This window comes from Podarcis gaigeae (genome assembly GCF_964106915.1).
Source record: "Podarcis gaigeae genome assembly, chromosome: 10".
Lineage (NCBI taxonomy): Eukaryota > Metazoa > Chordata > Lepidosauria > Squamata > Lacertidae > Podarcis > Podarcis gaigeae.
Genome location: NC_139686.1, coordinates 40,075,765 through 40,099,096, shown reverse-complemented (window position 1 = coordinate 40,099,096; position 23,332 = coordinate 40,075,765). Strand labels below are relative to the sequence as shown.

The 23,332-nt window shown below is 42.3% G+C and overlaps 1 protein-coding gene across 8 annotated transcripts in view; it reads right to left on the bottom strand.

The window, feature by feature from the left end:
* PPFIA2 (PTPRF interacting protein alpha 2) overlaps positions 1 to 23,332 on the bottom strand; it is a 271,229-nt gene that overhangs the window by 174,076 nt on the left and 73,821 nt on the right. Inside the window, exon 1 of one of the 8 annotated variants that reach the window (XM_083698951.1) lies at positions 10,390 to 10,629. The exons of 6 other annotated variants lie outside the window; for them this stretch is intronic. In XM_083698951.1, coding sequence (XP_083555077.1) covers positions 10,390 to 10,470 — 81 coding nt within the window. In that variant the 5' untranslated portion in view covers positions 10,471 to 10,629. Of the gene's footprint in view, positions 1 to 10,389; positions 10,630 to 23,332 lie in introns of those variants that run through there. One more of the 8 variants, XM_083698949.1, reaches the window with a different exon arrangement.

The following is a 23,332-nucleotide window of genomic DNA, read 5'->3' as shown; positions in this document are numbered from 1 at the left end:
TCCAGTCATATCTAAAGTTCCAGATATTGGCTTTCTATTGCATTTTCTCAATGGTTTCATGGGCCATTCTCTTCATCTTCTTCTTCTTGCTTCCCCTCCTCTTCTTCCTCATCACTGGGGTACAAAAATCTGACTTCACCTGCTTCTTGTCAAATGCAAAGGGTGCTGCAATCTACAATTTATCACCTTTTAACAACAAAAAGAATGGGGTTTGATTATTTCCCTTTTGTTCTTCTGGTTGTTTTAAAGGGATACCAGCTGAGTTTTACTATACTCCCTGTCCACACTTGATTGAAACACTTGTATATTTGGCAACTAGCTATCCAGATGAAAAGGCAAAATAAAAAGTGAGAATTGGCCATCAATCAATGTTTATTCCTGTCTGTCCAATGTGCCAACCAGACTGTAAATCTCTGGCTTTGGATAGTTAATTTTATTTCCCCATCACAGTAAATTTTAGCCTGTTACATGATTAGCCATTTTTATTTTTATTTTTTGCACTGCTTGGTTTGGATTGCAAGGTTGGTTTTATGGAGACAGAATTATTTAATCACTGTGCATCTACTTAGAATGAAAGAATTGTAGGTTTGTGTGTTCTTTTATGCTGCTGCTATGTTGTATGTTATGCTTTATATTTTATGAGTTTTAATGAATATTTTAAAGTTATCCTTAATGGCATTTGAAGAAAGGTGGCTTATATTTTTTAAAAAATAAAGCTCCAAGTCCATAAACACAGATGAGGAGAATGGGTGGGAATAATGCACAACTTTATTCTAAACCAGAGGAAACAACATAGTGCCTTCTAGATGCTGTTGGACTATGTCTCATAATCCCTGGCCAATGGCCAAGTTGACTGGGGCTGATGGGAGTTGGAGTCTAACAACATATGATGTGCCACTATGTTGGTTACCCTTGTATGTAAAGTACTAGAAACCTTTGTAATTAAGCAGTATATAAATACCTTAAATTAATAAAGTATCTAAATATCTACTACATCATTCTCTAGGTAAACAGTAGCCAACATGATGCCATCCAGATGTTGCTAGACTTCCATGGCCTAATGGTCAAGGAGGCTGGGAGATGTAGCTCAAAATACCATATTTTTCGCTCTATAAGACACACTTTTCCCCTCCTAAAAAGTAAGGGGAAATGTGTGTGCGTCTTATGGAGTGAGTGCAGGCTGTGCAGCTATCCCAGAAGCCAGAGCAGCTAGAGGGAGCGCTGTGCAGCGCTCCTTCTTGCTGTTCTAGCTTCTGGCTTTGCCACAGGAAGCCTCCGCAGGGCACAGGGAGCCTTCATCCTGCTGCCCTGCAGAGGCTTCGTGGGCTACCACAGAAGCCAGAACACTTCCCCCACCTCCCGCAAAAGCCAGGGATAGCTGCGCTCCCTTTAAAGAGCCGTGTGGTGTGTGTGTTCAGCTCTTGGGGGCTTTTCCCCAAGGAGGGAGAAGGGGAGCCTGTCAGTGATGGGCTGCCCTTCTCCCTCCTCAGGGAAAAGCCTGCAAGCACCGCACACACGCTCCACACGGCTCGGGAAAGGGAGCGCTGAGCAGAGCCTGGGATGCATACAGGCTCTGCTCAGCACTCCCTTTAAACAATTTCCCCCCTTGCATTCCCCCTCTAAAAACTAGGTGTGCCTTATCGTCAGGTGTGTCTTATGGAGTGAAAAATACAGTACATCTGGAGTGGCCCATGTTGGCTAGCCCTATTCAAGGCTTTTATAGTCCAGCAGACTGAATATTAGGGTTTATAATCAGTTTTCTTAAAGGAATGCCACTAAATGATGGATGCTATCTCCATTCATACCAAAGGTAGGAGAAGAGCCACTCTGCATAACAGAGCAGCGCGAGTATCTACAATATTTCGTTTCATAAATCTAATAAACTCAGTGTCAATGAGGCACTGATAAGCACACATCCTTTTGACTGATAAAGGACTTTCACACAACATTTCCAATTATTTGGACACCGTTGTGAACATATTTCAACTTGCTTCTACAGGCAGATTGCTCAAGTGCATGCCAGTCCCACAACATTTCAGAAGACGGGACTAATATTGCTACAATCACTAAACAACCCAACAGGCTAAACAATGTATCTATTCAAATGTCTTGCGCTGACTAATGGTTGCACAATAAGATGCAAGAATGCACCCTCTAATTGAAGTTTATTGTTTTTCCAAGGAAAGCCTAGAATAGGGATCAGAAGCCACAAGCAGAAATCAGCTGGGCTCACAAGCAGAACACAGCGGCGCCACAGTTCCTGGTACTTTTACTGTCACCAGCATCGCTTTAGATCCAGATGGGGCAGCAGTCTAACTTCTTTCTTAACTTAGTACAAGTTAAACTGAGATACAAAATTCTGAATGTGGAAATTCCCCTTATTTGGGCCAAGCTAGATGTGACATAGGGGACGCAGGTGGCGCTGTGGGTTAAAGCCTCAGCGCCTAGGACTTGCCGATCGAAAGGTCGGCGGTTCGAATCCCTGCGGCGGGGTGTGCTCCCGCTGCTCAGTCCCAGCGCCTGCCAACCTAGCAGTTCGAAAGCACCTCCAGGTGCAAGTAGATAAATAGGGACCGCTTACCAGCGGGAAGGTAAATGGCGTTTCCGTGTGCGGCTCTGGCTCGCCAGAGCAGTGATGTCACGCTGGCCACGTGACCCGGAAGTGTCTCCGGACAGCGCTGGCCCCTGGCCTCTTGAGTGAGATGGGCGCACAACCCCAGAGTCTGTCAAGACTGGCCCGTACGGGCAGGGGTACCTTTACCTTTTAGATGTGACATGAAGAAGAAGAGAAGAAGAAGAGTTTGGACTTGATATCCCGCCTTTCACTCACTTTAAGGAGTCTCAAAGCAGCTAACATTCTCCTTTCCCTTCCTGCCCCACAACAAACACTCTATAAGGTGAGTGAGACTGAGAGACTTCAGAGAGGTGTGACTGGCCCAAGGTCACCCAGCAGCTGCATGTGGAGGAGCGGGGAAGTGTACCCGGTTCCCCAGATTATGAAACTACCACTCTTAACCACTACACCACACTGGCTCAGAAATGGCTTCAGTGGGAGATTTCCCCCAAAGCAAATAGCTTCAGAGAAGGAATTTTTCTCAGGGCTGTTGCTGGGTAGGAAAGGGTTGATTTCTTCATTCAACCCCTTTAATTATCAGCCTGATGCTATTTGCAACACACACACACACACACACACACACACACCCTACATGTTCAAATCAGTGCAAAAACTTCAACTACATGTAGAGTTTGGCTCTTCTGTTTAACTTGCATTGCTAAATGAATGAATAATACGTTTTTCAAAGAAAGGTCCCACTGAACTTTTGAAATTGTACATCACACATGATTTCTGAGCACAGGTTGAGGTTAAAGCTCACCTTCCCTTCACATGATGTATACGATATACAATATCTTTATTGTCATTGTCCCATGCAGGACAATGAAATTGAAAAACTACATAAAACTACATAAAAACTACATAAAACATTCAAAACCCCCTAAAAACTCTGAAACCCAATTTTAAAATACACTATACTATAGAATTCTCAACCCTTGTTTCTTTTATGGTACAGTGCATTTATGTTTATGTTTTTAAAAGTGAGTCGCTTAGGCAGCAAGTGACAAATAAGTTCAATAACTGGGAATGAAAATAGTAGGGGGGGTTTCTACCCAGCGCATAGTTACATTTTGGAATCTGCTAACAGAAGATGTGGTGACTGTCACCAACTTAGAAGGCTTTAAAAGGCAGGGTGCCCCCAAATGAGAACAGCTGCAGGAGAAGGCTACTGCCCTCATGTACTGGTTGTGGGTTTCTTAGCATCATGTGGTTGGCCACTGTGGGGAAATGGAAGCTGGGCTAGATATCCCCTTGGTCTACTCCAGCAGGACTTTTCTTATGCACATAATCCCAGCAAAACCAACACCAAGCATGGGTAGACTGTCTGAAATGGTCTAGAAAACTACTTGCAACGCAGAAGCAGAATACGGACATCTAGTCCACACTTTTAAAGAGATGGAGCTATCGCTTTCTATTTAGGAAGACTGTATTTTCATAGCAGTACGGCACCATCTTTGTCCACCAGAAAAATGTGACACTCATCAAGGGAAATATGAAGTATCCAATATTCAACTGCATGTTAAATTTAACACATCTCTTTCCTTTACTCAATATGGCATAAATCTTAATCCATTCCTATTGTCACATGGCATCTATGTGCTCCTGTGTGTGCCCTCCCTGAGCGTTCCCTTTTACAGTGGTACCTTGGGTTAAGAACTTAATTTGTTCTGGGGGTCCGTTCTTAACCTGAAACTGTTCTTAACCTGAAGTACCACTTTAGCTAACGGGGACCTCCTGCTGCCACTGCGCTGCCGCTGTGCGATTTCTGTTCTCATCCTGAAGTAAAGTTCTTAACCCGAGGTACTATTTCTGGGTTAGCGGAGTCTGTAACCTGAAGCATCTGTAACCTGAAGCACCTGTAACCCAAGATACCACTGTAATTGCTTTGACTGAGAAAACCCCACTGGATCCTCCTTTAGAGAACCGTTCTGATCCCAATAAGCAGTTCAACTTTGGATGAAACAGGATCCAATGTGTACAGCAATCTATTCAGGTTTTTTTTTTTTAAAAAAAAAAAAGTATGTGTAGATATGTCATTTATAGATACACATATGTCTAAATATAATCATTAAACAATTAAGTAATGTAAATTGCTTCCAGAACATTTAGCATTTCACTATGCATCAGAAACTGAATTAAAAGGTGCAGGTTTTGGGGTTGTTGTTTTTTTTAAAAAAATACTCAAATGAAGTTATATTTATTCACTTTCATTCATGTGGTAAATGAAAATTTAATTTTATAAACACTGAAACTAATCTGCAGGAAAATGTCTGCATTAAAATAACCAGCTGGAAAAAGTATGCAAGAGGAAGAACCTCTGATTGCGAATCTTATTGGTGGGATTGTCATAATCTTATGGAGCTTCTCACCACTGAGTGTCTTGTATACAGTGGTACCTCAGGTTAAGTACTTAATTCGTTCTGGAGGTCTGTTCTTAACCGGAAGCTGTTCTTAACCTGAAGCACCACTTTAGCTAAGGGGGCCTCCCACTGCTGCTGCGCCACTGGAGCACGATTTCTATTCTCATCCTGAAGCAAAGTTCTTAACCCGAGGTACTATTTCTGGGTTAGCGGAGTCTGTAACCTGAAGCGTATGTAACCCGAGGTACCACTGTATGTCAACTCCAAGCCTTCTTTCTTAACTGTGCTGTGCTCAAGAAAATATAAGCAAAGAATTGGCACAAAGAATAAAAATTGGCAGGTGATAAAACGCCTACAAATGAAGCATTTTTCTAAACTGCATATGCATTTCATCACTTTGTAATTAAACTCAGCATGTAAAAGAATACATTTGAAAAGGATAGATTTCATTTAAAAATCCACAATACCTTCTGCTCTGCCTAATGGATAACCAATAGCAGGTAAATTTATATAAGGGAAATATGACTCATCTGCCTTGTGTGTTTAACAATATCTTATTTCCAGTATGTGCATGTGTGTTTCTATATATAAATATATAAACTTTGCTGGCTGGATATACTGAATATGCAAATGCGATGCAGGCTTATTTTAACAGTATTACTTGTAACTATTAGCAAATATCACATCTGGACTAATTTTAAACACAAAACATCAGCAGGACTATTAATAGACTTGAGGCTACTCACACGATTAAACAGTTGCAGATTAAAGGGACTTGCACAAGAACCCAGTTTTGACTGAAACTTAGCTGATGATCAAAGAGTTTAGAAAGACACATAACAAGTCAAGGGGTAAGTGAGGGAATTATGATGAACTTGGGGTCAGTATAAGAGACAAAAACTGAGGGTGTCAGATGGAAAGGAGATGGAAAGGGAAATAATTCTCTTCCACCCCAGCCCTCCACAATATTCCAAGCAATATTCACCCAGTTCTACAGGTCCACATATCTACCTGCTCAACTGCAGTGACACCACAGTAAATTCAGTGGTGCAGACCCGTCTTCTGACGCAACCAGTTTGTCAAAATCCCATTATAGCCAGTTGTTATAATTCACACACACACTGAACCAACTCTATGTAACTGGATCTATGGTAAACAAAAGCTGGTGACTCAGAGCTGTCTCGGGTCTGATTCCACCCTGTTTCACTTGTATTGAGCCCTACGCTCACCAGTATAGGAGCTTTGCGTTTAACATGTGATGGGGAAAGTGCTTGCTGCTACAGCAATGTTTACAGATGGTGGATGAGATAGATAGCGCTCTTCTTGAGAACTCTTACACAGTCCATAACCTCAAATCCAGTTCCGAGGGCAACTTAGTAGGACTTGAAGAACAGTTTGGTTGACTGGGTCCCCGCCCCCGCCCCCCGGCAATGATCAGTATGGAATGAATATTATAAACTCTGTACAGTAGTGCCTCAGGTTAAGAACTTAATTCGTTCTGGAGGTCTGTTCTTAACCTGAAACTGTTCTTAACCTGAAGCACCATTTTAGCTAATGGGGCTTCCTGCTGCTGCCGTGCCGCCACTGCACAATTTCTGTTCTCAGCCTGAAGCAAAGTTCTTAACCTGAAGCACTATTTCTAGGTTAGCAGAGTGTGTAACCTGAAGTGTCTGTAACCTGAGGTACCACTGTATAATGCCAGGTTGAAAAGGAAGAAGTGTGGGAATGTAAAACTAGTCACAATATCTTGTTCAAATGCCCTTGGGACTCATGAAATATTGGTATCCAATGGCAAAGCTACAGTCAGGGCCTTCGATTTATGGCCCAGGAGTAGACCAAAGGGAGAAGGTTCTCAATAATAATAATAATAAGTTTTTTTATTATTATATTCCGCCCATCAGACTGGTTTTCTCCAGCCACTCTGGGTGGCTTCCAGCACATGTAAAAAGTAAAAAAAGTAGAAGTAAAAGTAAAAAACATAAAGGACCCCTGGATGGTTAAGTCCTGCCAAAGGCAACCATGAGGTTGCAGCACTCATTTTGCTTTCAGGCCAAGGGAGATGGCGTTTGTCCACAGACAGCTTTCTGGGTCATGCGGATAGCATGACTAAACTGCTTTTGTATGGAAACCAGCAAGGAAACGCCGTTTACCTTCCCACTGCAGCAGTACCTGTTTATCTACTTGCACTGGTGTGCTTTTGAACTGCTAGGTTGGCAGGAGCTGGGACAGAGCAATGGGAGCTCACCCTGTCACGGGGATTCAAGCTGCTGACCTTCTGATTGGCAAGCCCAAGAGGCTCAGTGGTTTAGACCACAGCGCCACCCGCATTCCACGGTAAAAAGTACCACCCACAGGAGCCCACTGACACTGCTGTTGTGTGATGTCACCACTCATGAGTTGCTAACTTCATGCCTAAGTGGCTGTGCCAGTCCCCGCCCCACTCGACCAATACCCACATGGGGACAGAGGAAAACTTCTGGGCAATGCGGGAACCCACAACATTTTGAAAGAAGCACAGTATCTCATTCAAATGTTATTGGAACCAGGAACCTTTAACGAATAAGTACAGGTGCGAAAGGAAACTATTCATTATAGCTACATGGCAGTATAAACGGCTGAGATAAACAATAGATACTTTATGGATAAAACATATACTATATCCTTTGCTGCCATATGTACAGCAACAAAAATGCCACTTTCCTTTCATGCAGCAGCTACAGTTGAACCCAAATGAATCTACTTCTCAAGAAAAAATGCCTAATGTTTCACTGTAACTTATCCCAAAGATAAAATATAAAAGATACAGTACCCTTTAGTGTTATATCTAATCTTCAGTCAGGGGGAAGAAGTTGTTGGGGGTGGGGTGGAAGGGGAGGGGGTTACAAGTGAGATATGCATCCTAACTTCATGTTTTAACACAGCATCCATTTTTAATAGAGCGCTTTAAACCGGGTGTTCTGTCTTAGGATTTAATGCTACTGCTGTCTGTGGCCATAATTCAGAATGTGACCAATTCATGATTACTTGTTTTCCCCATTCCATGCCCTGCCTTGTCTGTGCAGTTTCAGAAGTGTTTTATGGTGTGGCTTGGGAATGGGCTGCTGCCTAAAGAGGAGAAGTTAGCAGCCCCAGCACACCTAAGAGAGCTCTCTGAATCATGGCCTATAAAAGAAAAATAAATTAATAACTCAAGCATAAATATTGTGGTGTTACATTCAATCTGGCTGAACATTTCTAATGCAATACAAGGGAGTGTACTGAATTTTCATGCTTGAAATTTGGGCTCTAGATCTGAGAAGTTCAATGTGCTCAGAGAGCTTCAAATCTCCCAGGCTTCCTATGTTCTCTTCTGTGAGACAGAAAATGCCCAGAATGGGGCATCTAGAACCCTCATGTGCATCTCTTCATAAAGGGAATAGGAAGCACCTGTTTGTATGTATTAAATTGTTTAATATATGCTGCCTTTCGGAGTAGACCCTTTCAAGGCAGCTTACAATACTATGCAGTGATATAATAAAAACACTGCGAATCAAGAAACTAATAAATCAGGTAGCCCCTCCAAAATGACTAAAATATAATCAAAGTTCACAAACCATTTCTATTTTATTTTTTTAAAGCCCTTCATGGGAAAGTCACTGAAAGCAGGTGAGCTTTAAGATCTTTCAGAGAGGCCTGCAGCATTGTGGTCTGGTGGAACCCAACAGGCAAATAATACCAAGGCCATAAAGCTTCATGCAAAAGCTTGGGATCATGTCCTTTGACTGCCTTCTGGTGTTTAGTTATGCCCACTTAAGTTTTGTTTAGGTGCACAGACCTGCCCATCAGGGCAAAGGATTACTGTTAAGTTTTAAAATAAAAAAATTAAGTTGAAAACTTATTTGGGTATGGGTTGGAGGCATGTAGGAAAAGGGCTGGGGCAGAAAAAATGAGAAGCTGTTGTTGGACAACTCCTCCCATCATCCATGACTATGTTGGCTGTGGCTTATGAGAGATGAGTGCAGCAACATCTGTCCATGGAACAGGGTTCAATACACTGAGAATATACAGGAACACACACAGTATGGGAGACTGCAGAGTTTCAGTTGTGTGTCTGTAGGGAGAGGGAGAATTAACCAATCTGGAAATGACCAAACTTTGGAACACTCACATTCCTGAATCACTGCCAGGATCGGCAGAATATCACTGTGTGAAAGATAACACACTGTTTCAGCACAGCCTTCAGCTATCAGCAGATATCAATGTAGAAAAGGGCAGGATGACAGGGTTAAAAATAGCACCACAATAGAGGAAAGGAATATGACCTGAAACAAACACAAATATATTGCAATACTTCCAGAGTCAGTGAGTGAGATGGATTGCTTTGCATGTTATAGATTTTAGCCTAAGCATTTTGTTCCTTATTTAATTATGATTAAATCATTAAAGACCCATCACAGATTATTACTTTGTAACTGCCAAAACAACAATGGATTCAAAACGAAGCATGGGGAGCTTTATTTTAATCCTGACCATATAAAGAGGATGAAATGAAAAAGGCATTGCAATTTTAAATAATGGTGTGTGTGGATTGCTGTAAAGAGACAGATATCTTTAGACTTTATCTGTTGTGTTTATTTGTTCCCCTTTTCTTCTGAATAATTGAGTGGGGGTTAGAAACCGAGTGTGTGGGGGAGATTACATATTTATCTTAAAGCATAGCATTAGGGATTTCGTTTAATCAAATGACATGGGGATGTAGCTAAGAGAATGTCAGCTTTACATCTCAGGCATACCAATAAATGGGGAATAATTTCTTACCATTCTTTGTAAGCAATGAAGGAAATGTCATTCATTTTAGCTGAACTTAGCTGATAAACTAGAGAGCCTGATAATCTAACAGTAGATAACGCTTCCCCTTGGCATGCATAACTGTTCCTGCCATCCAAAACGACCCCAAGAAAAAGCCACACATCATTAGCTGGGGCTTTAAGGTTGTAGAAACCCCTTTCCTCTTCTCCAAGTATATCATGCAAACTTTCGCAAAGCATTACTGTATATCGTACATTATTAGCACACTGCAACTATTTCAGGAATGCTCTTGCAACTCCTGTCTAAGAAATACAAAAAACCACATTTCTACCTGAGAAATAATAATTTTAAAAATCTTATGATCGAGCACATTTTATGCACAGCACTGCAATAATAATAATAATAATAATAATAATAATAATAATAATAATATGAACACACTCTTCCTGGTTTCTTCTAAAATGACAGATAACCTTTACTTTGCTGGGGGTAATACTATGTTATTTTCAAATATTTACTGCTGAATACTTGAAAACCTCATGTTCTGTTTTCCCTTGCATCTCCCCCCCCCCAAACTTTTAAGAGCAATTAACTTCCTAATAACTTGAGTAATTAAAGCTCACTTACCTGGAAAGTATAAAACCGAGTTCCATTCGGAGGATATACCTTTGGGGACCCAGAGACAGTGCTCATATCAGAGAAAATCATTTCTGCTCACAGACACAATAAAATCCACAAGGAGCTACAGAAAGAGGCAGAGCAGAGCACTATGCTTACAGGCAAATCCTCCCATACATTTCAGGGAGGCAACTGTAGAAAATTGCATCTGCCCCATCCATCCAGAGAGAAGACTGACAGCATGTGAATTCCCCCATGCCTGCATTTGCGAGCTTAGCTGGAAAGTCGTCAGTCAACAACCTTTAGTTCAGCGAGTTCTTTTTTAAAAAATGCCAGAAGGGAGAAAAACACACAAACATACACACAATACTTTGTTTTTTCTATATATAAAAAAATAGAAGCTAGAACAACCTACAGTGAAATGTAGCTGGTGCAGAATCTGGCAATGTTTTGGACCCTGCCCATCTGTTCTTAGTGATAATCACCTCCCCTCTTCTACAGACTAGCAGAGTGATTATGCTAAGCATCCCAGTTAACCATTAGCACACAGCTTCCTTGCAAGCAGGCAGGCACAGTGTAAGACAGGGGACCTCTTCTGACTAACCCGAATCATGTCACGTATAATGCTCAGAGACGTAGGTGACAAAAGAAAAGAAACGATTGTATTAGTTCATTGCAATGCAATCTACTTCTAAGATCAGGTTGTGTATATTTCTTGTCCCACTGACTGCACAATTCGTTTTGTTATACACGTGCAACACAGGGGCAATGAACTGGCAACAACGGTAATGCAGTATTTTGATTACTAAATGTTTGTCACCATCCTTGTTTCACAAGAACAAAACTCCTCCAAGCAAGCATTTATTTTTAACAAGCAGCCAACATTCACTATGTTGATTGGGCTCTGCCTGCCACACACATATACTTTGGGATGCTTTGTAAACAGATATATCTTTTTTATTTTATTTTTAAATCCCACCATGCTCAAATTCCTTGGCACCTTCCAAAGAGCAAAAATAATTGGCTTGATTTACACTCCAATGAAAGGTGGTGATTCAAATGAAAATTAAAAAGCAGCGTCAGGTAGGGAGGAAATTGGGGGGAGGGCAGGGTTGTCACAAATGTTAGACCCATACAAAAACACTGCTTTAGTAGTACAAAGTATTAGTGCGTGGCAAAACAGCTTAAGAAATGGATCTTTAAGAAATAAACCCAATCAACATAATCCTTTCACATTTGACTTTGGACTAGTTCAACGTTTTAGCAAAACGTAACACCGTGTCTCCTGTAAAAGGTTTCCACCACAGTTAGCATATTCCCGGAAGAACATAGATGCATTCTTGTGTAAATTTGCCAGCTTCCAATGCTGCCAACATTCTGTTATAGAACATACAGCAGAGATAGGAAATCCTACAGGATTCCATTCCTTCTCTCATGTTTTAACTCCTACTGCTAAAATTCAGAGCACAATGATCTCATCCAGTAGATTACTTCCAAAAAGCCCAGCAGGGCCAAAATGGTTGCATCAAAAATAGACTTGAGAGAGAGTTAGCATGGGCCCAGAGTTCAAATCCATGCTCAACAATGGACGCCTACTGGGTTCCCCAGGCTTCTTCACTTACCACTATATATGGAACAGTAGAACCAGAATAGTCAGAACCAACCAGTGAGGTTCTTCCCAGTTAAACAATGACGACAGCTGGCACCACCCACATCATTCTGGGTTTTCAGGCTTTACAGACTAGAAGCGTATCACTTCGGGATGCAGATGGGAGATCAGGTATTACAATGCTGCTAGGAGTCAAAACTGCTTTGAATATTTAAAGGTAAGCATGTCAGAAAGAGGAATAGGCTAGGAACTTCCACCCTGGTGTGCTAGTTTGGAGGGAAATGACGAAACTGGACAGATTTAAATAATCCCAATATGCAACACGAAAGCTTGCTTACTATTGAACTAAAAATGCTGATCTAGTTTATATCTTACTGAGAATAAAAGAGGCCTTACTCTACACATCTGACTATATTAAACATATTTGACAGACAATTGACCAACAGACCTCCTCTTCCAAGAACAAGGTTACTCCTGCCTTCGGGCTATGTGTATTCCCCCTACAGACTTCAGAGGCCCAGGAAAGTGGTGGAGTGGGGGGATTCAAAGAGCGCAGGAGGCTGATATAAAAAAGGTTGATAAGCTAGAGCACTGGCATTAGCAGTGGAGGAGGAGAGGTGGCAGATGGCGTCAACTCTATATTATTACAAAACATTTCTATTCCAACCCTCAGAATGAAAACTACATACCAACATTATTAAAAAATACAATTTCAGAAGCCCCCCCCCTCAGAAAAGGGTTCAATGCATGATGTGTTAAAATTCAGAAACATCATTTCTAATCGCATATAAGAGTAGAGCTGGAGAAATATTCCTATCACCGTGATGTGTTGCAACCGTTTTAATCCTGCATTTTCAATTGTTGCAACCGACCCTGGGTGACCTGCTGGTGAAGGGTGGGTAATACATTTTACAGCAGCAGCTCAGGGGGCAAATCTGGAGCACTTTCAAGTTCGACAATCTAACGTAGTCAGAGGTACCCCACAACACAGAGGCAGTTGTGTCTTGTGACCCACTCTGCAGACTGTAAAGGGGAATGGTGGCATATAAAAGAGTGTCTATGCCTAGCTGAGACTGGCATGCCAACTATGGCCATTCCTAGAGACTGCAGAAATGGCCATGGTAACGCATGCTTTAGTTACATGGTATCTGGATATTTATTTATACATGCATACATATATACATGGGATGCGGGTGGCGCTGTGGGTTAAACCACAGAGCCTAGGACTTGCCGATCAGAAATTCCCACGATGGGGTGAGCTCCCATTGTCCGGTCCCTGCTCCTGCCAACCTAGCAGTTTGAAAGCATGTCAAAGTGCAAGTAAATAAAGGTAAAGTGCAAGCGGGAAGGTAAACAGTGTTTCCGTGCACTGCTCTGGTTCGCCAGAAGTGGCTTAGTCATGCTGGCCACATGACTCGGAAGCTGTACGCCAGCTCCCTCGGCCTATAAAGCGAGATGAGTGCCCCAGAGTCGGCCACGACTGGACCTAATGGTCAGAGGTCCCTTTACCTTTACATACATACATACATACATACATGCATGCATACATACATACATACACCACCCATATGGCTGGGTTTCCCCAGCCACTCTGGGAGGCTCCCAATCGAATATTAAAAACACAATACAGCATTAAACATTAAAAAGTTCCCTAAACAGGGCTGCCTTCAGATGTCTTTTAAAAGAACTCACTCTGAAACTCACCTACAGGTGCTATCTAACACCAAGAAAGCTAGCACTGATACGCCCAGGAACCTCACCAAAATGCTAGAGAGGGTGCACCTCCATAGGCACATACCTCCACATGTGGTGAGAGTGACCCAAAATCCAACTATTCTGGACATCAGCCATACGAGAAATATGTAAAATAACTAAGCAAGTACAGTGGTACCTCAGGTTAAGTACTTAAATCATTCCGGAGGTCCATACTTAACCTGAAACTGTTCTTAACCTGAAGCACCACTTTAGCTAATGGGGCCTCTTGCTGCTGCTGCACAGCCAGAGCACAATTTCTGTTCTCATCCTGAAACAAAGTTCTTAACCTGAAGCACTATTTCTGGGTTAGCGGAGTCTGTAACCTGAAGCGTATGTAGCCTGAAGCGTATGAAGCCCGAGGTACCACTGTATTAGAAATCACCCCAGAATTGGCCCTACCAAACATCTTCCAAGACGATAATGCCCACTTATAATCTCATTTTAACCCATTTTAAATTAACTCAGAAAATGGGACATTTAAGAGACAGTCCAACCATACTCACTTTGCCTACAGATGAGAGAAACAGGGGGTTCTAAGCCTGCTGATTCTCCTAGATGTCTCAGTGACATTGAATGCCACTAATCACAGTGTATATTTTGGGCTGGCTGTGCAAGTTGGAAGCAGCAGCAGCATGTTACAGTGACTCCACTCCTAGCCACAAGTTGCTTCCAGATAGTAGCACTGGAGAACTTCTACTCCATGACACAAGACTTGTGCTGGGAAGATCCCACAGGGTTCCATTTCCCCCCGTGCTGTTCAATATCTACATAAAACTGCAGGGAGGTGTCAAATGGGGATCTGGAGTGTGACATTACCAAGATGCTGGTGTTGCCTAATTCTATCTCTCTGTTCCATCAAATATAGAATGGTACCTAAACTTTTTGGGAGTAGCATTTTGATAACTATTACAAATATCCACTAAATTTAGAGTCAAAGTCTCCCATGTCTAAAATGGACCATCTCAGTGTACCCTCTTGAACCTTCCCTATTCAGCCTATAAGCTACAGGAGTAACGATGCATCTCTATTATACCATATTATATCATTGAATAATGAAATCCCTGCCACAGAGTGTCAACAAACTTAGAACAATGCATTCAGATCTTTGTGATAGATACCCATAGATGCAGAAAATTATCTGGATATTGATGCTTTCTCAAGAGCCTAGTGATTCAGTTTCCCCACAAAAAAAAAAAAAATCATATACAGGGCAGAAGAAAACAAATCCATCTTTTCTATCCTAGTTTAATGCTTCACAAATTCAATATGGTGAAAGGATAGAAAAGGCAAACATTATAACTCCTAAGCAAGAAGGAAATGAAAAAGAGTTTCCAGTCCCACAGGCAGATACAGCAAGTTACACTTTAGTGATGCAACCTTCAAGTCATAGTGTGTGAAATCTACCATGCTCTTGTCTCCTTGGGACGCAAGGGATGGAGGAAGAGTCTAGAACCCAATTAGAACCATGAAACGTAGCATCTCAGAAGGCAAATCAAGGATCACTCTTCATGAGAAAGAATCTGGGTCGTCAGTTACATTTCTACAAGGCAAGCCTGAACCTTTAGATCTCTTAGTCCATCTGAAAATATATCTGAAATAGCAAAAACAGTAAAGCTGCTGAACACTCGCCTTTTTGTAAGAGGGCCGTTAATTTTTTATTATTTATGTCACTTGCTGGAATAAGCGTTACTGCTGGTTTTATTAGGATTGTTTCATTGATTTTGTGCATATTGTACACACCTATTTTTTTAATGAAAAGTGATAAATTAATCTTTTAAATAAACACACACATACTTGACTAATATCTCTCTCTCTCTCTCTCTCTCTCTCTCTCTCACTCTCACTCTCACTCACTCACTCACTCACACACACACACACACACACACAGAGAGAGAGAGTTATATTTGCTTTTATTTTCCCTCGCCACCCCACTTGCATCTAAAGAGAAGCTGTAAGGGGTAATATATAACAGATAAATGTGGCCATAATTTTGTGCTATTTGGATGACTTTAAGTGGCCTGTCTCATTATCACTATATGAACGTTTCTGAAGAGCAGAGCACTTACAGGAGAGAAATGCGGGCAGAAAATAAAGACTATCTTTGCAAACTAAAATGGATTTTATATAGAAGCATTTGCATGTCCACTACTTGAATTGAAAAATCATGGACAGACAAGTGTGTGTGGATCAAACCAAGGGCCTATGGAGAGCTTATAAGCAGGAAATAAACATAATAGCCCTTTTTGAACAACAGTTGAAAAGCAATTCACAAGTAACTGCAAACCATAATTAATGGCTTACCATAAATGAAGCAATTACTCCTCATTTCTCCCCTGTTGTGAGCAGGAGCAACAATCCTCAATCCCTGGGGATGTGAGTGCTATGTCCAAACTGGGAATGTGGTTTGTTATTCACTGTGGTAATATTATTCATTGCACATGCGAGAGCCAAAAAGGATATAGCTAAGTGAACCCCTCTGGGATGGTGTTCTGACATCTTGGTGCCATGGCAGCAAAGGCCCTGTTCATCATATTCACTCACTTCATCTCCAGACATAGCTGTCAACTTACAGATTTGAAAGTAAGGGATCAGCAGCCAAAAGAAGGGATTTTAGTCAACCAGCTGAAATGCGAAGTTAAAAGGGACCAGATAATTTTGGAGAGCAGCCCCGGTTTTTAGCCCTTCGTTTCCAGAGGTTGCTGCTCAAGACACCAGCCGATGAAACACTGCAATTAAATAACTACAAGCAGCAACCACTTTTCACGCAAAACGAAGTCCAAGCTATGAAGATGCTGCTGCAGTTCTGTATCTTTTCTCTTGTGCTCCATCTGCAGCTCTCAGTTCCATAAGGTGGGGCGGGAGGAAGGGGGTGGAAATAGCGCCCAAAGTAAACCCACAGATCAGACCATCTATGCTAGTCTACCACTACAAATCTATGGGAGAAGTGCTTGCAGTCCTTCCTCCGCTTTCCCCCTCTATGGTTAGCCCTTGGAACACCTGCCTGAGCATCCGCCTCCTCCTCCTCTCTCTGAACTGCTTTCTCTATGGTTGCCTTCGCTCTCCTCTCAAGGCTCCTCAGCAATTCATAGGCTGTGCCAGGCTGCCCATCTCATCTGGGTCCTTTGGCGGCGCAGCAGCAGTACGGTCTAGCAGGAGCGGCGGCAGCGACGGGCAGAGGGGAGGCCCCAGGCAGAGACGCTCAGTTCGGCGGCAGTGAGCAGGATGGTGGTGGAAGGGCCTGAGGCTCCCGCCAGTCCCGGCGGGGAGGGGCTCCCGGGGGCCGAGGCTGGTGAGAGGAGGCCGGAGGGGGGTAGGCCAGGCAGCCAAGCAACACAGTTGGAGCCTCCCTCCTTCCTGGCTGGCAGGGAGGGAGGGAGAGGAGCTGCTTCCTTTGAAACCCGGGAAATTTAAGGGACATCATCAATAAGGGACAGCAGCGGGACACGGTGCTGGGATAAGGGAGTTTCCCGCCAAATAAGGGACGGTTGACAGCTATGTCTCCAGAACAAGCAACAAGACCTTCAATGACTCTTAGTGTTTGGGTAGGACTATGTGAAATGAGGCTACTGTAAAGGTAACTTGGCCCCAGACCATTTATGGCTTCAAAGGTCAGCACTTTAAGAGGAAAAGTGTAACTGTAAAACTTTTCTGGAGCAGGAAATGCTGTCGTACTTGTGTACATTTTATAAACAGCCTGCTCATTTTCTTTTTTAAAAAAAAACCCCACATAAAAGACAAATGATGGGACATTTTGTAAGAAAAAATGTTTTGATTTCTAGTAGAGACTCGTCTGCATTAGATAAAAGGAATACGCTTTCCCTTTCAGTGTTCACAGCATGAGAGGCCAAATGTCATTTCTCACTAACCACCTTGCGCAGAAAACTACTGTTAAAATAAATAGGGTAGAAAGCAAACATTCTTGAATACTTGGACCAGCAAACCAAAAGATTATTCAATTCCAATTTCATGCTAGTTACAGAATAGAAATGAGCACAAATCAATAGGAACCGGATGATTCTTGACCCTAATCACTATTAACGTTGACAATGCTTGCAATGGGAGGAATGTCCAGGCGAAGCTCTCCTTCTCACATTTACTGAGCATAGTCTTAAAGGTGGGCTTGGAGATGACTGCTCGCTCTGGACTCTTCCGTCTACAACAAAACAAGTGATTCATTTCACTGCTTCCTCTGGGCTCTTGACATAGTAGGCCCTCATCATGCGTTGTATCCATGTCAAGGAAGTAGCACCCACATCACCCCCACTCGTAAAAGCTGCTATACAGGCTTGTTGTTGCATTTCCTTCTCCCTCACGTTTACCTCCAGAAGACCAATGTATGCATCTCTTTTCACTATGTATAAGAAACGGCAGTTGCAACAAGTGCCATCCACAAGAGGCAAGAGTGGGACATTTAATTTCGTAATATTAGAAGAGATAGTTGTAAACCATAAAAGAGATACAAAATAAATAAAATAGGTGTACATGTTAACGAAACAGAAGCCAACTACAAAGGTAGGTGCACCCATTTATCAAAACATTCTAATGTAGATTGAGATTAGGGAAGACAGAGTTCCATAACACCAAAACATTGGAGCATTCCTATGTTAAGTTTATCATATTATTATTATTTACTGAATTTATATACCACCCATACCCAGGGGTCTCCTATTACTGTGTGCATTTTCTAGATGTATAATTGAGGTCAAGGAATATGTTTCTTGGGGTTACTCTATGGATCAAGGGGTACACTGGAATTCAAATTCAACCACATCATATGAAGACCTGCCCATCTAATTAAATACTCAATATTCTGACAACTTGTTCCATTTCTTCCACTAATGCAGTGTAGTTTGGATTCCCTGCTTTATCGGTGCGGATGGAGAGCTATCCAGGGGAGCTTTCCATACAAGGAATTGCACAGAAAAGGAAAACAAGCAGACATGGGTGCACTATGCTAGCAAAGCTGGGATCTGATTGAGCAGCTGGATTCCTGGCTCATCTGTACTACCAAGTATTGGGAGGCCCCTGATCCTTTGCTTCCTTTCCCCCAGAACAAGCTATCATGTTGTGAAGGATCATACAGTGAAACCCAATCCAAGTAAGACAGAGACACTGTTATTAGGTGGTTCTGCTGTCCAGGTAAGTGATGTTCAATCTGTTCTGGATACGTTTGCACTCCCCACTGGAGGAGCAGAGTCATAGCCTCAAGATTCTTCTGGATCCATCACTATCACTTGAGGCACAGGTGGCCTCAGTAGAACTGAGGTAGCAGCTTCAGCTGGTGGCCCAGTTACACCCCTATCCAGATAGGGTTAGACTGTGTTCAGTAACCTATGCTCTGATATCTCCCAGGTTGGAATGATGCGATGTGCTATACATGGGGGTGCCTTTGAAGATGGGCTGGAAATTGCAGCTGATGCAGAACACAACATCCAGCCTGCTAATGGAATACAGACAATCCAACAATATTATACCAATTTTGGCCCAGATGCTCTGGCTACCAGTACATTGCTGAGCCAAATGCACAGTGCTGGTTTTAACCTATAAAGTATTATGCGGCTCAGGAGGTCAGCACCTCATGAAACACCTCTTCAGACATAAGCCTCCCTTGACCCCAAGGTCATCATCATCTGTGCCACCATGCAGAGGTTTGGAAGGTGGCAACAGAGAAAGGGCCTTTTTCGTTGTCCTTTGTTTGCCTCTATTAAACTGATTGCTGAAGAATTAATGCTTTTGAATTATGGTGCTGGAGGAGACTCTTGAGAGTCCCATGGACTGCAAGAAGATCAAACCTCTCCATTCAGGAAATCAGCCCTGAGTGCTCACTTGAAGGACAGATCGTGAAGCTGAGGCTCCAATACTTTGGCCACCTCATGAGAAGAGAAGACTCTCTGGAGAAGACCCTGATGTTGGGAAAGATGGAGGGCACAAGGAGAAGGGAACAACAGAGGATGAGATGGTTGGATAGTATTCTCGAAGCTACCAGCATGAGTTTGACCAAACTGTGGGAGGCAGTGGAAGACAGAAGTGCCTGGCGTGCTCTGGTCCATGGGGTCATGAAGAGTCGGACACGACTAAACGACTAAACAACAACAACAACATTAAACTACTAAAAAGGAAGATCAATGTGATTTCCTACACAAAAAGCAAATCACCTGGAAATTCAAAGGAATGCCCCACACCTATCTGAAAGAAGTAAATTGGCAAGGAATAATATTCATAAACACTTAATTTGTACCAGCACCCAAAATCATTGTGCTGTCAGAACTATTTTTAAAATTAATATTAATTTCTGAAGTCTGTGATAGATACAGGGAGGAGAAGGAAAGCTAGTATGATTTAAAATGACTCCAAGATGACAATTTACAACCCTCATGTTGAATATCAAAACCACCCCACCCCACACTGATGATGGCTCATTGAAGAGTTGAACCCAATCAAGTATCCAAACATAAATCATTGCCTCTTGAAACGTAGGGGTGTGTGTGTAAAAATGACACTAATGTACCCTAACATTTATCACACATTTCTGCTCCTTTTGCCCACACAGCCATCATGCATCAAACAAATGTACCATAGTGTTGCTCAACATGAAACAAAGCCAGCCAAGTTCAGCTATTGGAACTCTTATCTATCTCTGTGCACACACAAAAACAGCTTTCCACACACTTACTATATGCAGTTACAATCTGGGTAGGAAATCTCAAACCTCTGGTCCAGGGGCCCTCCAGGTCTTCAGAAATATCCTTAGGCCACACCCTCTCTCCCTAGGCCACACCTCTCACTGGCTCTTCCCTGTGCCTTATCTTTGAAGGGCTTCATCTGGCTGAAATATACCAAAGAACTGTGATAATACCTCCTGCTTGCCTGGATATCTCTCTCTCTCTCTCTCTCTCTCTCTCTCTCTCTCTCTCTCTCTCTCTCAAACCCCTGACATTTGTGTGGTTGGAATATACCTGTAGTACAGTGGTACCTTGGGTTAAGTACTTAATTCATTCCGGAGGTCCGTTCTTATCCTGAAGCAAAGTTCTTAACCTGAAGCAAAGTTCTTAACCTGAAGCACTATTTCTGGGTTAGCGGAGTCTGTAACCTGAAGCATATGTAACCTGAAGCATATGTAACCCAAGGTACCACTGTAAGGGTAAGGGCCACCCTAATTTCTCTGCTCACTTTCGCCTTGTTTTCTGCCCACCTCCGGTATGCAGCCCTCAAAGGATTCTCTCCCATGAATGTGGTCCTTTGGCTGAAAAGGGTTCCTCATCTTTGTGTTACATTCTTCATTAGTCTCAAGTTAAGCCATCAGTCTCTTTCCCCCACTCAACCAGCGAAATTCTCACAGCCCATACCAATGCAAACAGGATACAGATGAACTAGAATATCTTTCTGAGTGCCCTTGAATCTTGGCTATGTGAACCAAGGTACTTTCCTTTCCAAAATGTCCTGCCATTGCTAATTATAGGTGAACATGCTGGGTTATCCGCTCCAAATTAAAGTGCAAAACTCTAATACTCCAAGACAGCAAATTAAAACAGTATCATTTTCTGAAAAACTGCATTTCTCTCTCAGATTGTTAAATGACATAAATGTTGAAATAGTAATAAAAGCGGCGCACAATGATACCTAGACAGAACACTATGAAGAATAAGCCACTAATGAGTCAACAATTTCAATAAAATCTGTTGTGCTAATATAAGACTATAATGACTCACTCATTTCCCCTTCCCTCCGCCCCAGATTTGTCTGTGGCAGAGTTACTTGCTTTAGTCAGAACAGCCACTGACTGAACAGATGCATTGAGGTTCAAATTAATTATCAGCTCTCTTGGCTAAGATATAATAAAGCTACATTAACCTGCTGAATTTATGCTTTTTAAATGTTTGAGGATTTAATTTTACTGCTCCATTACCTATCTCCAAAATTGGTATAATGTTTATATTTGCCATAGAATTTCAATATTCACTATTTTATCCCAGTGCTTTTATTTCAAAAGTGGGAGATGGTTAGCCTTGACAATGTCCTCTTCTATATTAGGGGTATTCTCCTTAGTGTCACATGTATGGATGCATGTTCAGGTTGTCAGTGGTCCGATCAAGCAATAGAACAGAAGGAGAGCACCCACATCCCAATATGATTTATGACAAAAAGAGAAATCACGGAAACATAGCCTTGTAGAGCTGGAAGGGACTATGAGGCTCAACTAGTCTAAATCACACATTTAACCTATACTATGTTTTCGCCAGCCAATAAATAATAGATAGGGAAAAGCAGTCAAAGGAAGAGAGAGATGAGAAATGAAAAATTTTAACTCTCACTCTTACGTGGAACAAGAGGAACCATTCCTAGTGGAACATTTTAATTGCCCCCAGGAAATGATTTCTTACATGTTTTTGGCCATAAAAGATTGATAACCCTTGTAACTGACTGCTACTGAAAAAGGAAGCCTTGTGGATACTGAAATTAGAGGCATATTTTGCAATCTTATGCATAGCTACTTGGGAATAAGCCCCACTGAACTTGCTGAGATTTATTTCTAAGTGAACATGGAGGGAAGCAAGCCCCACTGACAACAGTTAGACTTACTTCCTGAGTAAACATGCATAGATTGTGCCAGAAATGTTACTGAAGCTTGAAGAGTTTCAGAAACCTGCTTGTGCACAGGATTTCAACCAAAGGCTCCAAGGGGGATAAAGCAGAACAATGAACTGAGTGTCTTATCATCTATATCATGCTTCACCAACCCAGTGGCCTCCAGACTAAAGCTCCCATCAGCACACGCCAGCACAACCGTGCTGCCTCCTGATGTTGATCTGAGTTGTGCTCCAAAACATTTGGAGGACACCAGGATAGCTGATCTACATTGTGTACAGAAACCACAGATCCTGGTAAACTGAGCTTTGGAAGGACAGGTGCTCAGTGGTAGAGCATCAGTTTTGCATGAGAAAATCCCAGGTTTAATCCCCAGTCCTGTCTGAAATCTCAGAGAACAGCTGCCAAGCAGCATAGATAATCCTGAGCTAGAAAGACCAAGGGCCAGACACGTAATCATAATCATAAATAATAATAATTTTATTTGTACCCTGCCCTCCCCAGCCAGAGCTGGGCTCAAAGCGGCTAACATCACTTCTTCCTATGCTCATTTCCTTAGGAAATGAAAAGTTTTCAGTAAAGCAATTTTGAGGGAAGGGAAAGGTGGTATTTTGACTGGGATTAAAACTTCACACAGAGACAAGATGCAGACTGAGAAGAGATCCCCGGATACAGGGAAGAAAAGTGTGCAGATTAAGCTACAGTCTGAAATAATGGCTGCTGGGTAGACAACAAGGCTAGATCATGGGTAGGCAAACTAAGGCCTGGGGGCCAGATCCGGCCCAATCGCCTTCTAAATCTGGCCTGCGGACGGTCCGGGAATCAATGTGTTTTTACATGAGTAGAATGTGTCCATTTATTTAAAATGCATATCTGGGTTATTTTTGGAGCTTGGGAATTTGTTCATTCCCCCCCAAAAAATATAGTCCCCCCCCCCACAAGGTCTGAGGGATGATGGACCAGCCCCCTGCTGAAAAAGTTTGCTGACCCCTGGTAGATAAT